General features: G+C 45.3%; 1 protein-coding gene across 5 annotated transcripts in view; it reads right to left on the bottom strand.

The window, feature by feature from the left end:
* LOC114803110 (MAM domain-containing glycosylphosphatidylinositol anchor protein 2) overlaps positions 1–16,669 on the bottom strand; it is a 151,550-nt gene that overhangs the window by 64,853 nt on the left and 70,028 nt on the right. For 3 of the 5 annotated variants that reach the window (XM_029002426.1, XM_029002427.1, XM_029002424.1), the window contains 3 exons: positions 6,892–7,088; positions 2,839–2,974; positions 1,761–2,030 (listed from right to left, as the gene is read on the bottom strand). In XM_029002426.1, coding sequence (XP_028858259.1) covers positions 1,761–2,030; positions 2,839–2,974; positions 6,892–7,088 — 603 coding nt within the window. The remainder of the gene's footprint in view (positions 1–1,760; positions 2,031–2,838; positions 2,975–6,891; positions 7,089–16,669) is intronic. The other 2 variants (XM_029002425.1, XM_029002428.1) reach the window with 1 other exon arrangement.

The raw sequence follows: 16,669 nt of genomic DNA, 5'->3' as shown, positions 1-16,669 counted from the left end.
CAACATCCAAATTCCATCTGTGTCATGTCCAGCCCGACAAGCCCCTCTCCTACCCATCATGCTCATAAACTTTTACAGACATGAACATATACAACTCAGTACGGCTAATTACTTCAGGGCAAATCTGACACCGGCGTTTTTTACGAGTTGCTAGATGGACGAAAGCCATTTTTAACAAATAACGTTAAGTGGCGTGTTTTGGTTTGTTACATTTTTTTTTGTTTTCATATTTGCGTTGAACCGCAAATACAACAGCGGGAAACAGCGGCACTGTTCAGCTCCTATAAATAACAAGTTTCCCCCATGCAGAGGAGCCATGCGGTGACAGAAGGACCGTCTGGGTACTTTATCTGACTCGAAAGGCTGATATCTCATTTGTAGAACATGTACCGTGAGTCATCGCGGAAGCTCCTCCAGGAATCGGCGCGAAAGACTAACACAATGTTGTCTGATAGAGGATCTTTGATTCTGATGGTACCTCTTATTTTCCCGACCAACATCGAGGGAATGGCAAGAAAAAAATCCTTTCTTTTAAAATATCACACAAAAGTGAAGGGAAGTCACAGGGAACGAAGGAGCGATCTGTTGCAGACTGGTTTGGATTTTCAGTCTTTTTCTTTATGTCCCAAGGAGGATGAAATATTCCGAACAGTAAACCGCCTCTGTCGTGAGAAGCTGGCAGTCAGTAATATGATAAACCAACACGCTATAAAGTATACAAAATATCATTCTCGTGCGGAAAGACTGATGCCTGGCCAAAACTCTGGCATCTGAGGAGCCCCCGACTGGCCTCTAGAATGGGCAAATCTGACCTGCATTTGGACGTGTGGCTCACTACCCTAATCCAGAAGGAAGGAGAAAAAAAAAAAAAGCGATCATGACGAAGAGCTGCTCGTGTGCCAAAGCATGCTGGGATGGTGGTGGAAAGGGCCAAGCTGAAAGTCATCCCAGACTGTTAGGAAGTATGGACAGAAAAGCCACCATCTGCTGAGGCGAGATCTGTGGAAACACAGACAGCCCTTTTGGCAGCGCGAGCCTGAGAGGGCTTTTCAAGGACTAGGGTGAGATAAACAAACACAGACACACACACGCGCACACACACACACACTCAGAGCTGTAATATATACACATCGATATACGGTAGAGCACCCAGGTGTATACATTATGTATAGGCAGATCTAGTAAACACATGTAGGACAGTGCGGCACTGGCTCAGACACTCTATCTACCTGAAGGTAAGAAGCTCACATGCCCTTAATGTCCCGCTTCGCATTGCATATGCAGAGCTGCCGAAGCCCAAATACAGTTTCCCTAATTGTTATAATTGGCCATTTAGTAAACAGTGCTTCAGCGTGCCACGGGCATTGGCGCTAACAGACTGTACGTGCCGCGCAGTGACAAACTGCAGCGCATCACGGGCGGCTACAATTCGTAACCCTTGGGTTCAACAAATTCCAATGATTTTTAAAAGAATATATTATTTCTAACACACAATGGGCTCAGTAATGATGATACGGTGCCCTGCGTTGTCCACTGGTGTTTTTTTTGTTTTTTTTCTGAAGGCACGTTGCTCATTTTCACCCACATCCTCAAAGAAACATGCTAAAAACCTACTAAATAAATCGATCTATCTATTTATTTCAGCAATGTGCATCTGTTCAGGTGTCATTGAAAAACTATCATTTTGTTTTTCTTCATTGTGAAAAATGATAACGCCTCATGATGTCTACAAACTCTGGACTAAAAAAGCTGATGCCCACCTCTGACGATGATGGTGGTGGACTTTTTGGCAGGGTTGCCCACATTGTTGCTGGCCACACAGCTGTACACTCCGGCGTCCTCGGAGGAGATGGCGGGCAGCGTGAGGGTGCCGTCTTTCATCATGCTCTTCTCAGGTAGCGCGTCACTGCCGCTGGTCCAGGTGAGGGTGGGTGGGGGTTCTCCACCTGTCGTTATGCAGACCAGCGACACTGTCTGGCCCGGGTTCACCACCACCGGGTCCTCCACCAACAGCTTTATGGAGGGAGACGCTGCATTGAAGAAAGTAAGACGGACACATCAAATTTAAGATTAGACTCCGCATGGGTGCAGACGCATGAATTATTTGACAGTGGCCTCAACCACACGCAAGTTAGCTTGGAGGCTTCCAGGTCTTTGCACCACTGAGTACTGCAGTGTAAACAAGTCTGGGCAAATATTTACTCAGCCTGGTCTCCAGATTGGGGCCTACAGCAATAAAAAAATCGATGAATCTTAATATAATCCGAATATTCTAAAAATGACCAAAATGGACTTGTGGGAGTTTAAAGCAATAGATGAAATAATAAAAATTGCATTTCTGAAATCTGATGTAAACTACTTGTACATGCTTCTACGTCATTGATAAGACATTGATCGTTAAAAATCAAAAATATTTTTACACAAATATGACATTATCTGATTCTGTTAATATTGATATCTAGTTAATATTCATTTAAATAGTAAGGCTATAATGTGATTCTCATTTATTAACACAATTCCATTTGACTGTTATTCCATTCTCCCATGCAATCAATATGCTGCCATACATATCAATCAAGTGCTTTATCTGGCATGTTGCTTGGCGACCATTCATGTTGCTTACGTTAATTTCTAATAAATGGAATTCTACAAGGGTAAATGCACTGTGACTATTTCTTAAGTTCTAGACTTCACAAGTTATTTCCCTGTTATTGAGATTATCTGCATGATAATATTTCTAAAAAATTTAACAGACAGCAGAATGTGCGACACTGCCTCGAGATTCAATGTCCGTCCTATGAAATGTGGGTAATTACAGACACAATACTGTCGATGTACCTGTCCTGTTGGTGAGCCTGAACACCACCCGGCGGTCCGGGATGCCGCACACGTTCCTGACGGAGGCGAGGCAGCTGTAGTTGGCATAGTCCTTAGGCCGCAGGTTCTTTAACTTCAGGATTTTGGTTTCCCCCTGCAGCTCAGGCCGAGAGACAGAGAGTAGTGTGCAAATGTGTGCCGGGACTGTGAACACCCTTCCTCACACTAATAGGGAAAATGCATAATTAGCAATAAATCTGGTACTCCCAAGTCATTTGGTCTCACTGTGAACTAAATTACTGGTGCGCAAGTGCCTCCGTGCTCACTGGGCCCAACCGGCGTGAAAATGTTCATGTGCTTTAGAAACATTTCCGTCTGTCTCGGATGTCGCCTTCTAAATCGTGTTTACAATGTCAACAGTCATTAAATAAATGTACAATTTAAATAAACCACAAGCAAATACTCACAATCCAGCAAACAAGGTATAAATAGGCTGAACAAATATTAGCTTCCATTAGACTGTAACGAAAAAAATATATTTGTTTTGATGAATTCACACAGACACTGACTGATATCTTGCATCTCGGACTTATGCGGTCACAGCATGACCTACTCTGACCTACTGATGACCTTCTCCTGCAGGTAATAATCCCCGGCAAGCACCCCTCAGAACTGTGCACTTCTCAACTCACGCGTCCAAGCACAAGCTTTGGGGTCCGTACCCCTGTTTCTTTTGAATGTGATGTTTCATATCGAGTTTTTGGCTGAATGCTATTGACAGTTTGTTACCTTCATGCTTGGGTCCTCCGATTCCTTCCTGGATGTGACATACATACATACTTTACAAGTATTGTTACCGTGTAACTGGCCAATAGCAGATGTTTTATGCAGTGGTGCTCACACTGTGGGCGAAACATGAATTTGAACAATTCGCAGTCAAGCTTACAGTCATGTGATCTGTAAAAAAAAATGTCCCTGCAGTTGTCTGGTACAGTTTTTAAGAACTTCCAGCACGGGACTACAATTATGAGAGTTGTGTGACTGCTCAGCAGGATATGAATTGGGAAATGAATCGGATGCGGTGGTTCCCATCAGCCTGCATGTCAAACAGCAGCATATTGGACTCGGATTCGGTGTGAGTTGGTGGGATATACCTAATTCCGATTGGTCTGTCTTCCCGTGATCTCTGGTTTAATTAAATAAATGTCATTTTCTTACAGCTCTGTTTGGTGTTCAGTTGTATTCCCAGCCCTGTCAATATGATTTATTATTATAACAAACGGTTTCGAAACAATCATGACCGCAAGAGACTGCATACGCTTTCCCCAGCAATGCAAGAGCAATCTGCAGTTTCAGCCTCAGTAGTGAAGACCCGGCACAATGCAAAGCACTAGCCAGGTGATTAAAATTCAGAAGACGATGAGGGTGCTCCTCCAAGTGTCACTCTTCCAACGTCTAGGATCCTTCAAATTGTACTGTTCCAAGGAAGCAAACGTTGTCCATGTAATATAAGTCAGATTACGCTACATCAGTTGTCAGAAATATGGTAGTAGCCTAGCGGGTAACTCACTCGCCTATGAACCAGAAGACCCAGGTTCAAATCCCACTTACTACCATTGTGTCCCTGAGCATGACACTTAACCCTAAGTGTCTCCAGGGGGGGACTGTCCCTGTAACTACTGATTGTAAGTCGCTCTGGATAAGGGCGTCTGGTAAATGCTGTAAATGTAAATGTCATTTATTAACGTGTATGTTAAAATTGTGTAGGACATTTTCTACACTGTTCCACTGTGTGTTTTGTGACTGCTAGGAATGAGCCTTGCCTTGATTTGAGTTGTTGGTTTGAAAAAGCCGACCAACATGAGAGAATGAGCGAAATTGACAGAGAAGATCTTCGACTCAGACGTGACTGAGCCCCCCACCAAACCCCCCGCAACGACTGGTAATTAGAGGTGGAGAAAAGGTTTAAAAGGCTCCGTGCCGCATAGTCAAAGCAGGGGGGACTTCTCCTCTAATTTCCGGAAATGATGACTGCTTTTTAGATGGGGGTGGTGACAAAGTACTTCATGCCAACAGTCTGAAGTTGGAGAAGGGGAGGAAGGGGGGGGCAGCCCACAGCAGGGGGTCTTTTAGTCCAATTGGCTCCGAGTGCCAATCTAAACACTTCCAGATCCGACAGCAGACAGCGACTCCAGCCGATGGGGCCTGATGATCGCTTTTGATCCGGCACCCCACCCACCCGCCTAGATTAGAGTATCAGACAGCTACGCCTGGCACTGCTCTGGCAGTAATGACCATTCATCTCCTTTCCTTTTTTTTTCTTCTTTTTTTGCACATCTCACGCTTCAGCGTAATTCTATTAGACGAGGAACGACTCTGTTCTTTGTCACCTCTCTGCTTCTGGTTGATATCTATGGGTGTTGTCTCTGGTCTGTGCACGCCTGCCTTTTTTAATGGGAGAACACAGTCGAAATGAAAAGCGAGGGGAGCGCCGGCAGAGACGATAAGACAGGGAGAGAGGCAATGACGGCCGCGGTAGTTCTGATCCACAGCTGTGCAGAACACAGCAGCACTACAAGACAAGCTTTTAAGAGTAGACTCGTTGAGGCCTGGAAGCGGTGTTATTGAACGCCCCCGCTAAATACAAAAAAAATAAAAAAAGAAGACAAAACAGCATATGTTACCGCTGTCATTTTTCTTCCCTATGGCCTCCCCATGTGTGAAATGGAAAGAAGGCATTTAACAGGAAGAGGGGAAAATGTACATCCTTGGGAAAAGGCTGAGGGATTGAAGAGGGAAGCAGGGACAGGGCCTGTGGTGAAAGTGCCGCAAAACGTTGATGCTAATTACCGATATGATTCCCATGCTGGGCCTCAAATGCCGTCCCTCCAGTTGCACCTCTTCTGAGCAAAAGCTCTTAAAGGACGCAGGGACTGCAGTGAGACTTTCGCCTTGCAGCTTTTCTAGTGTTTACCCACACCCTTTTCTCTTTTTTAATGGCTTTTATTCACACATCAGTTCATTCCCACATCCTTTAACATAGGCTTTACTTATAATTATCAACACAGGGCGATCAGAACTCTTGAAATAAAGAGGAGACAGACAGGACTTTGCAATAATAGTTGCATGACTGAAATTAATAATTTTTTGTCAAGAATAGGTATTTATCAAGGTATTTATTGGCATTTTTTGTTTGTTCCGATAGATTTTTATATTATTGTTGGCTGAAACAATCATGTATCTGGCAACATGACTAAATTTCAATGAGTGGCACTTGTGTGACAATTATATCACCCATGAGGAAGACAGGTCATTGCTCCCACTTTAAACTTCTTGGTGACCGAGATAATTACACACCACCAAAAATGGCTGGGTGGCCTGCAGTTTCCTCCAGGTCAGAAAAAAAGACATTCATGGTGTGACATTAGAAAACATGTCCAATGTTCCACATCTATTATTGCACATTGAAAGCAACTGGAAAAGCGCAATACTAGCATACATCATTCAAAAATTGTGCATGTATAGTGGCATCATGAATAGTCAGACAACATATCCTAGTTGAGCCATAACCTTAACTTAACTTGACTAAACATACTGATAAAATTGCCACAGATGTAAAAAAAGAAAAATAAATAAAGAATGAATATTGCAGAGTGGGTTGAGGTCAGCTCAGTTAATTCAAGTGTGGTTCTTTCAATGGGTGTCACCTTTTCAGATGGAGGGTGGGTGGTGACAAAGAACATAGAACATGTTTTAAAATGAGAACAGGATGTTCATTCTCACAGTTTTAATAGCGCTCTGAGTCGAAGGCTTGAACAATTCCTCTGCTAATGCCTCTATAAGTGATTTAACACACTAATCTGAAGTTCTGGCAAACTCAGTGTGAAGAAATGGGGTGATAGCAGTCTAGCGGGTAAGACCACAAAGTCACAGGTTCAAACCCCACTTTCTACCATTGTGTCCCTGAGCAAGACACTTAACTCTGAGTGTCCCTGTCACTACTGATTGTAAATCAATCTAGATTAGGATGTCTGATAAATAAAGATGGTGGTTTACAGGTACTGGCATTCTTACCTGTGTGAAGAAGGGCTCGTAGATCTCGATGCCCTTATCGGAGCCCTGAGAGAGGACGTCGCGGCCCCGGTGCCAACTGTAACGCACCGGAGGGTTGGAGTTGGCCACGCAGCGGAGGAAAACGGTCCTCTCATAGTAGAACTGTTCTTTGGCTTCACCTATACTCTGGTGCACCGTTACCACTGGGTCATCAAGATCTGGAGAAAAAAAAACAGTTTGTGTTCAGGACTTTTTTTTTTTCTTGATGTGTCACCATGTCCCCCTTATGCCAGCAATAGTGCGGTTCAGCTCTAAGGTGTCACAATCCAGAAGACTTTCAAGGAGTAATTAAGCCACATCTCTTTTCAACACTTTGGTCACTTCTTAGGTTATTTTCAAAGAACGAAGAAGTGAAAGTGATCATTTTGTCATATTGATACACAGCACATGATGTCCTCTGCATTTAACCAATCACCTTAGTTAGATGCGGGCAGCCATGACTGGCCCCCGGGGTGCAGTGTGTGGATAGATCTCGTTGTGCAACCATTCTCTGGAGAAAAGAGAACGTCCAGCATATCACATCAGCTGCTGTATTGTTAAAGACGTCACAAGGATTCACTGTGAATTGCCCCACCTGGGGCAGCGATAACCCAGAAGTCACTTCACTTCCCATAAAAAAAAGAAAAGTACAATGATTCATAAACTGCGACTCGGATGCTGGTGTTCGAGAAGCGTGAGAAGCTGTAACTACCTCACAACTTGTGTTGGCAAGAAATACATTTTAGCAGCCGCCATGTACATTTTAGTGTCCCAGTTCCCAGCGGTACACTGACTGCTAATCAATGAACTGGCATCCGTTCCCTCCAGGGTCGGGCTGCCACATGAAGTACAACCGGGGCGCGCAATGACTCACCAGTGCCCGCTGCAAATGCTAGTCCACTGTCAGTCATGCATGTAATAATACATACGGCTGGCTTGTTTCCCAGTGATGGCCAGGAAATTCATTTCGCAATTTTTCCCCCACTGATTTTTTAAAACATGTCTGGAGGGAATTAAACCTTCACTCTGACCACTCTGACTGTTAACAGCTTGTACAGTAATAAATAGCTTGTGAATTAATAATCTTTCTCACCTGACATACTGTTCACTACTTTGTCTTTTTAAACTGTTCACTAGTCTAGGGATCCTCAGGATTTACATAAAAAAAGGATTAAACATTAAAACATGATCTTTGATGATGTTTATGTATGTGACATATTGCTGGGCGTGAAATGAGGAAGAAGCGTGTGTGAGAACTGTCCATTATCACGCTCCTCACAATTTAAATTCTGTTTGTAATAAAGATTATGTTCTGCGCAACAGAAATAATTACACACCAGTAATAGGGTAGTAAGTTTATCTCTTTCAAGATACAGATAACTACAAAGCTGTTCTATTTATGGACATCCTTTGATTTTAAACTAATGAACAAGCCCCACACTTTGAAAATAGTGCATATTATGTCTTAGGCAATGGCACATAAAATACTAGGGAAGAATAAAAAATAAAGGGCCATGTTGATTCATGGAATCGTGGAGCTGCTCTGGGATTCCGTTGGGCCTGAAAGGGGTTCTGCAGCATATGCTATTCGTTAACAGCCATTTCCATGTTCCATAGTAATTTACAACATGAAAAATGTCCGGACAGGAGTTTTGATGAACAAGATAAGGAATTATAAAGGGAGGGTCTGGCTAGTTTTAGGTGGCCATATGCTAAAAATCTCATGAGACGAAACTGATATATAATCGTCTGGAAAACGCAGACTCAGACTCAGCTCTGACTAGTATCATCTATAATCACCAACCATTAACTAGCTTTCATCTGGGGTGAGAATACGTTGTACCCGAATCGCATTGGCTCCATCCTGGGTCGAGGGTGGGACTATTTTATTCTGTCATAGAACACTGAAGTTTGAACAGGGCAGATGGCAGCTCCATTACATATGTTCCCCCGGTCCGAGTCAGAAATGGTTAGAGCTGACCTTTTCTTGTCTTAAAGAGTCCATAACGCTCCTAATAAACAGCGCGCCTTTCACTGCCGAGACACGGGGAGGAAATATAAAACACATCGAAAATGTTAATCGATGAATGCGCTCTTTAATTCAGCCGCCGGCGGCCTCCAAGGGGCCAGATGAAGATTGTGAGGGGGGGTGGGGGGGGGTATGCCAAGGAATGCTGATGCCTCACATTCATTAAGACGCGTTCTGCCCTGCAGACCCTTAATCAAAATCTCGAGGTGGTCAATACTTCATCCAAGAGCCATTACGGCCACACGTGCGAGCGCAATTACCTCCGCGATGTCGTCACCGCGGAGAGAGTGACACGTCTGGACAGACCCGTTTCATGCCACTGAAATAAATGCGAGGACCAGGGCCTTCGGGGGAATTCCGAATCCAAAGAAATGTCATTTGCCGGCCTGTTTAACCATGTTGAGAGCCGTGTGACTCAGAAGGCTCTTCAACCCTCGGGTTGACGCCACTCAGCAGTCAGCTTTTTCATGATATTTGGTTGCTTATAAAAGTTATTTTTTGGAAGGGAGTGCAGAGGTTGGGGGGTCTGGCTATTTTTAGGTGGCCATATGCAAAAAAGGGGGGCGTAGATGCCACGAGCAACAAGAGATAAATATGGAAATATGGAAATGCAAACACGGGATGATGAATTTCAAACAAAAAATCCTCAGCCGCCCTCATCAGTCTTCCGCGGACGCGAGTTGCCTGTGTTGGTGTTGTGCAATTACCCGCAGTGCTGAGGAGAAGTCATGCTTGATGGATTCCAGTGCTTTAATTCCGCAGCCGCACGAGGGGGAAAGGGGCCGCAAAGCGGCGAGCTGCACATTCCTCGCGGCCCGTAATCTGGCAGGGTGTAAAACATCAACGAGGCGCCTGATCTGACACAGGAAATTCACCCCTTCCAAAATTCGTCCTAAATTCGTACGCTCCTGTTTAGACTGGGACTTGACACGAGTCGCCACCACCAATTTGTGAAACTGGGAGCTGGGATTTTTTTTTTCATCAAACCCCAGTTGATGAAATTAAGGTTAATTAACCTTACCAACTTCTGAAATCTATACGTGAGTTTCTAAAACTTCATACATGCTATATTGTTGTCCCTGGCTGGTGGGACAACTTGCCCTGCTCCATTCGACTAGCCGAGACTACCACCACCTTTAAGAAGCAGTTGAATCTAACACTTACTCACGCACATGCACACAGACACTGCACAAAATAAATGAAAAAAATAAATGTTCTTCATCTAGCAATTAACAATTTCTGAGCATGTTCTTTTTCTAACAAGTTAGGCCTTATCAGGGCTCTTAGTTTTTGTAAACTCAAAATCTATAGAAATCGAAGGAGAATTGCTGGTGTCTTGTAAGTCGCATTGGATAAAAGCGTCTGCAAAATAAAGTTAAAGTAAAGTAAATATTAATCACACATGAAGTGAAATTTCACGATTATTTCAAGTTTTTTTTTTTTTTTTATTAGTTTTTGACTTGATTTGTTTCAACTGGTTGCAAACTGGAGGAGAATGGGAAGCGTCCCCTTCTTAATTACAAGAACATTTTAATCTCCTGTTAATGTTCGGTGGTCAGTATTCAGTTCCAACTTCCCTCGCGTTTAATTTCGGCCGCACCATGCACGCCGTCCTCTTTAGCATGGCCTGTCTCCCTACAGCGCTTCACCGGAAAGGAAACACACATCGCGCCATCGGCGCCGGGTGTCAGAGGCCGGGAATTAAAATCACCCCGGCCGCGTGGCGCTAATCATTGTCTCGGCTTGATTACACACGCCGGCGGTGACCCTGACTGACACCCGCGTTGAGGCTTTCGGTGTTAAAATAGCGCCATTAAGAGAAAGATAAGCAATCTGCTTTCGGGTGGCGGCGGGGGGGACGGGGAAAACGGGGTGGAGGTGAGAGCGAGAACTTGCAAATTGCCACCGTGCAGATGTACGGCTAATGAGGTGACAGATACAGCGGCCGCGTCCCGCAAATCCTCGCCTTTGAGGGGCGGCCCACTTTAATTCCCCAGGAGCCATTTTCGTCTGTGATGCGGAGGTGCCGCATTACGGGGAGAGGCCATTACCTGCAACTCTCGTGTTTTTACCCATCGCACCCGCTGCACCCGGAGCCTCAGAACCAGAGCCGAACAACAAGAACCCCGTGTTCCACTGACAAGGGGCCAAAAAAAACACGGGCTGACCCGGTGTTCCCGGAAAGCGGGGCTGGACGTGTCTCTCTCGCTCTCTCCCCGAGAAAGATGGATGATTTCAGACATTACGTCTGGCTGCTGAAACCGCGACCCGCACAGCGGCGAGATTAAGTGTCAGTTCGCCAGAAGCGAGGCTGACTCTGTCCTGTGCTCTGACGCCGCCTTGATATCTGCTTCTTTATTAGCGCAGCCGTCACGAGGAGACACTTGCCGGTGGAATAAATTGTTTGGAAAAAAGGGCCGCACGAGGATTCAATTTCACTAATAGGGAACATTTTTTTTATTAAATTTTTAATTTGTGATTGTTATCACAAGACAACATTTCACTACGTGATAACGCTGCTTTTGAAAGGGAAAGTGATTGTTTTGTCCTCCGCTTTTAGCCCTTGGTGAGTGTGAGGGATGGTAGAAGAGTGTGGGGACGGTACCTTGATCAGTGGTCCGGGTTTTGAACCCATTAATGACCACCGGTTACGAGTCCGCTTCTTTACCCGGTTGGGCACCACAGCCACTGGCCCGGGTCATGAAGCTTTTCACACCGACCAAACTTACGTTCTGTTGTCTCATCATTACCAAGGTTTTTTTCTCAAGGTCTCGATATAACAGCTTTCAATTTACATTTACAGCATTTACCAGACGCCCTTATCCAGAGCGACTTACGATCAGTAGTTACAGGGACATTCCCCCCTTGGAGACACTCTTAAGTGTCTTGCTCGGGGACACAATGGTACTAAGTGGGGTTTGAACCTGGGTCTTCTGGTTCATAGGCGAGTGTGTTACCCACTAAGCTACTACTACCCTTAATCTAATTGGTTATTTAAATACAAATTAGGCTCAGTTAATGTATTCATTTTATTATGCGCAGACAAGATTGTGTCTTCTAGAGATGCAGCAAAATGCAGCATAAAGGGGGGAATTGTGTTGAGTGCTGTCATCACCAGCCAGCAGTGTCTCAGGGGGACAGATGTGTCACACATTGGCCACTGTTGCTTCAGAATACTCAACAATAATGCTTTTGTGATTAAGTGTAATTGGAATGCCAGTCTGGTTAACAACTGGTTTGACCATGTGATAGATTTGCATCTCGATTTAGTCTAGAAAGGAAGATGTGGGACGATGAAATGGATGAAGTCTCTTCTAACCGTTACACTCCCTGACAGCTCTGGCATCTTAAAATTTCTAATCTTCAGTCCCTTCATTCTAAACACCCTGAAGAGGCGCCGCTTTTTTTTTCTCCCTCATGGCGTCTGATGCAAGATAAAAGCCACTCCTTCCCCCCGGGAGTAGCGGGTGCACGAGCAGTAACCGTGAAACGCGAAGTCACCCAATGCAAGCACGGCCTCCGCAGGAACAAGCTCCACAACTTCTGGATCCACCTGAGAAGGTGCTCATTTCAGTGCTGCAAACGAGCCGCAAAAAAAACGAAATGTTTGAAGGAGGGGCTTTGGTTCAGAAGGGCACTTTGCCACCTTTGCCACTGCTGCTGTTTGGCATGCCGCTCAAGAAAACACACCCACAATCCCCTGAATAATTCAGAAGGAGTTTTTCACCTGAGGGTCTTGGTGGCGAGAGTTTGCACACTTATTTTCTGCTCTCCTATCCTGCACACTCGGCTGCCACCCCCCCACCGTGACACCATTAGACGAAATCATCTCCACATCGCGACTAAGGGCCATCCTCACGCCATCATCCGCACTGCCAGAGCGTAACCACTGGTAATGGTGACAGTCTGTACAAGAGAGATCGTGCACCATCTCAAAAAAAAAAAAAAGATTTACAAAATTGAAATGGACTTGTGCCTACTCCGAGGCGGGCCGGGAAGCGTAGCACAATTGAAAAATGACAATAGCGGCAAAATACAGAAGTCATCATAGGTCCAACACCGTACTCAGGAAGAGGCTCAAAGCTGCCAGTTGAGTTGTTAACCTGTGATCAACATCTCACAGTGGGTGAGCTGCTACGACGTACTTCTGCAGGCTGGCCAATAAAAATTCATGAAATGACGAGAATCAACATGCATAAAAACCAATTAAACATGGATATGAAGGGAATACTGGTACGTGGGATGCAATAGAGCAAAACATGGAAATGCACAATATTCAATTTGTCTTGTTCATTTTGCTGGTTGATGACGTTTCACACTCATGAACGTCACTGTACAGTCTGACGTACCCAAATGTATGAGATCCATGTCACTCGGAAAGCAATAGGAAGAGGAAAGGAGGTGGGATTAGGGTCGAGTTCGGAAAACCGCTGTGGCTTCTGTCGGAGAAGCCTGCCGCTCGACGGTGTAAATGTCACAGCACCTCGTTCTTTAAAACGGCTCGCTGGGGACCCGGTGGCTGAGGAGTCCGGGCCCCAAATTGTCTCCGGCGCCTCTATCTTCATCAGTGACAGGTGTTGCTCTTTTTCAATTGCGTTTTCTGGAGGGACGCGCGAGGTGGGTCGACCGGGTGGGTGAGGTGGCGGTGATGGATCGCGGAGCTGACGCCGCCGGCACCCGGTCTTCCTCTTGGTGATGGAGATGAGGAAATAATGAGGCCCAATAGCCGAGTCAGGGGGGTAATGAATCTCTTCTTCAACGTCTCCCGGAGACAGTGGCATCTGCCTGAGCCCATCTCCTCTTCAATTTATCTCAGAGGAAAACAAGCCACAGGCCCACACCACGACACTAAACAAACCCAACTCCACACCTACACTGCCCCGCCGAATCAGACCATTATGTGCAGTTTTTTCCAGACGCCCCTACAATTTTACTTCAAGGCAGAAAAATCCTTTCTGGAACTATGGTCTCAACAATGTGAGCAGGACCACTGGCACAACCTTACTTTACCTAACTCTTCATTAAATATTCAAGCTTCGGCCAACCAAAACGGCATCATTAAGGAGGAGTACATGTTACTAAATTAAATGTAGTCTTCAGATCGCCAATGAACAGGCAACAAATTTCAATTGGTTCAGTTTCTCTTTCGTTCAGTAGGCCACGGTTCATTTTCTAACCATCTAATTCAACATCAGCTGCCAGCTTCCTACTCGGCCACAACACCTCTAAAATGTCTGAGATGAATAGCGACTGAGCTGGGTCCTTCGGTAGACGGTGCGGAGGGCGGGCCAGGCATGGGCCTGGAGTGCCACAGAGCCCCCTGCATGGCATGAGGATCCAGCTGGGACAGGCAGGAAGAGGGCCTGCTGGTCCCAAGGGATGCAGAAGGGGCTAGCCGGATGGTCCGGCGAAGCCCCCACACTGACACCAGGGACGTGCAGCGGAAGGGGCTGCATGTGCCCAGAAGGCACCTCCCAGGGGTGCAGCAAACGGTCACCGGAGGGTCCGGAATTGCCTCCCTGCGCGGTGCAGGGAAGGGAGCTGGTCACACTGACAGCAGGGACGTGCAGGGAGAGGGGCTGCATGTGCCCAGAAGGCACAAAACCGGGGTGTAGTAAGTGGGGACGATGTCAGGGTGCCAGCCAGAGGGTCCGGGTCTGACTGGGAGAGGACACAGCAGGGCAGGAGCCGTGTGGTTACCACCGTCCACCCCGCCTCCTCCGCTGATGTTTCTGCTGGGGCCCCGAGGACGTAGCCCGTAGAGGGGGGGCTCTGTCACGGTTGGTTGCACCTGGGAAAGCACCTGGCACCAATCTGCATGACAGCAGAGGCTGGTTCTAAGTAACTTTGGAGCAGCCGGTCGGGGACCGTGCAACGTATGAGTAGTGTTGTTTTCAGTTCGAACAATCGCCACACGCCGGCGAGTTTGTTTTTGTTCTCCCGTATTTCCCCTGTTATTGGCCCTCGTGCCAGTTTATTTGTGATTGTGTCATTATTAATAAAATCATCTCGCGGACATGACTTAATCCTTAGACATGCCAACATTTATATATTTATTTTTACACGTATTGACATTTGTTTGATTATGTCAGGTCTGTGGCAGTGCAAGGAAAGACACACGAATCAAACATAAATGGGGTTTAAGTAACATTCCAAAAATACATGACACATGAAAACAAAGCATGACAGACAATGACTGCATGAGGACACGACACAACCGGGATACATTTATCACAAAAACAGTCATAGACAAGACCGAAGTCTGAAGTACCGGAAACTGCCAGGGTTGTGATTGAATACAAATATAACATATGCACTGTTTTCAAATGTGTGTAGAGGTGAAAACTAGTGTTGGTGTTTACACCATCCCCTCCCACACCATTTTAGCAGCTTCCAGGTCTGTCTACTGTCCTTTTTGTCAGTTGTGGTTCCACTGCATTAATTCTTGTTCCCTTGGTTTCCTTTAGCCTGGTCTTTGTGTTGTGACATCATGTTGTGTTTGTGGGTGACCGTGAACATCATGTACTTCACCCTCAGCCGATTCGCACTATAGCCTGCACTGGTGCTTTGTGTAGAAACCCATTTTATTTCATTACTTGTTTGGCTGCCTTAAGGACTATTCTGACTACTTCTTGCAGAATGAAGTCAAAGTCAAGACTGGTTGGTTACAGAGAGAAAGAAGTTCTTCACATAATACATGAGAGGAACAAAACACTGACTGTGTTGTCGTGCAAGAGCCAAAGTAGACATTCCTTCAACCAGACAATATGCATTCCCAACATCCCCATAGCATAAATGGCATTCCATTTACAGTAGGTTTGTATGAAATTAAGGCGTTAAACAGTGCGATTCATTTCTAAATGTGTAATGCGTTCAAATAAATGAACTCAATTAACAGAATTCGGTTAATTGTGGGTCTGACCTATGACATATATGTTAAATTGCATTCTAGCCACATGCAATCCCTACATATAGAAAGAGATGGAACGAGTTTTTTAAATTAGTTTTAGGGCCTTATTTGCATATACATTTGAATTTATCTTCAAATAAACACACACAGCTTCAGATGCACTCAAATGCCCTTATTTCCAATGTATTTGCTGTCAGAGTCTGGGTGTTATATTTAATATAATAATACTAATAATAATAATAAAATACCAGATCATCTCCCTGTAAGTCCCGATCTGAGCCTTGTTCCCACCCTGGTCTCTGTCATGCTTATAAAATTTGCATTATAGCAAGGCTTTAGTATAACAATAAAATGCAATTCATTCTCTCTTTCTTTTGTGATTGACAGCCCTAATTTAAAGTTGTGTTGTATTAGACTGACAAGGTTTCAGGGAAACCAGCATGGCAGCTGGCTGGATAAACGTTAAAAATAATAACAACCTCAGACGTCATATGTTATGGTGCTAAATAGCTCCTGGGCTGTTCACGAACCTGGTCAATGCTGTAATATCTACTAGGCAGTCGTCTGATGCAGCCTAGCTCAACACACCAGCCCAGCTGCCCTGTGGCCAGGAGAACAGAAAATAAAATCATGCTGTGTCAACAAGCAGATGGATCTGAACAGGCTTTCACGGGCAGGCTCAGTGTGTGCGGAGAAGACAACACTCCCACCTCACAGCTAAACAGGGGGAGCTGAGAAAACGGGGCCTTGCATTATAAACACCCAACTGCATACTGCAGAAAGTGTCAGTACGTTTTTCACACGAGTCTGTGAGCCATGAC

This window comes from Denticeps clupeoides, chromosome 14 (genome assembly GCF_900700375.1).
Source record: "Denticeps clupeoides chromosome 14, fDenClu1.1, whole genome shotgun sequence".
NCBI lineage: Eukaryota > Metazoa > Chordata > Actinopteri > Clupeiformes > Denticipitidae > Denticeps > Denticeps clupeoides.
This window is presented reverse-complemented; position numbering and strand designations above follow the sequence as displayed.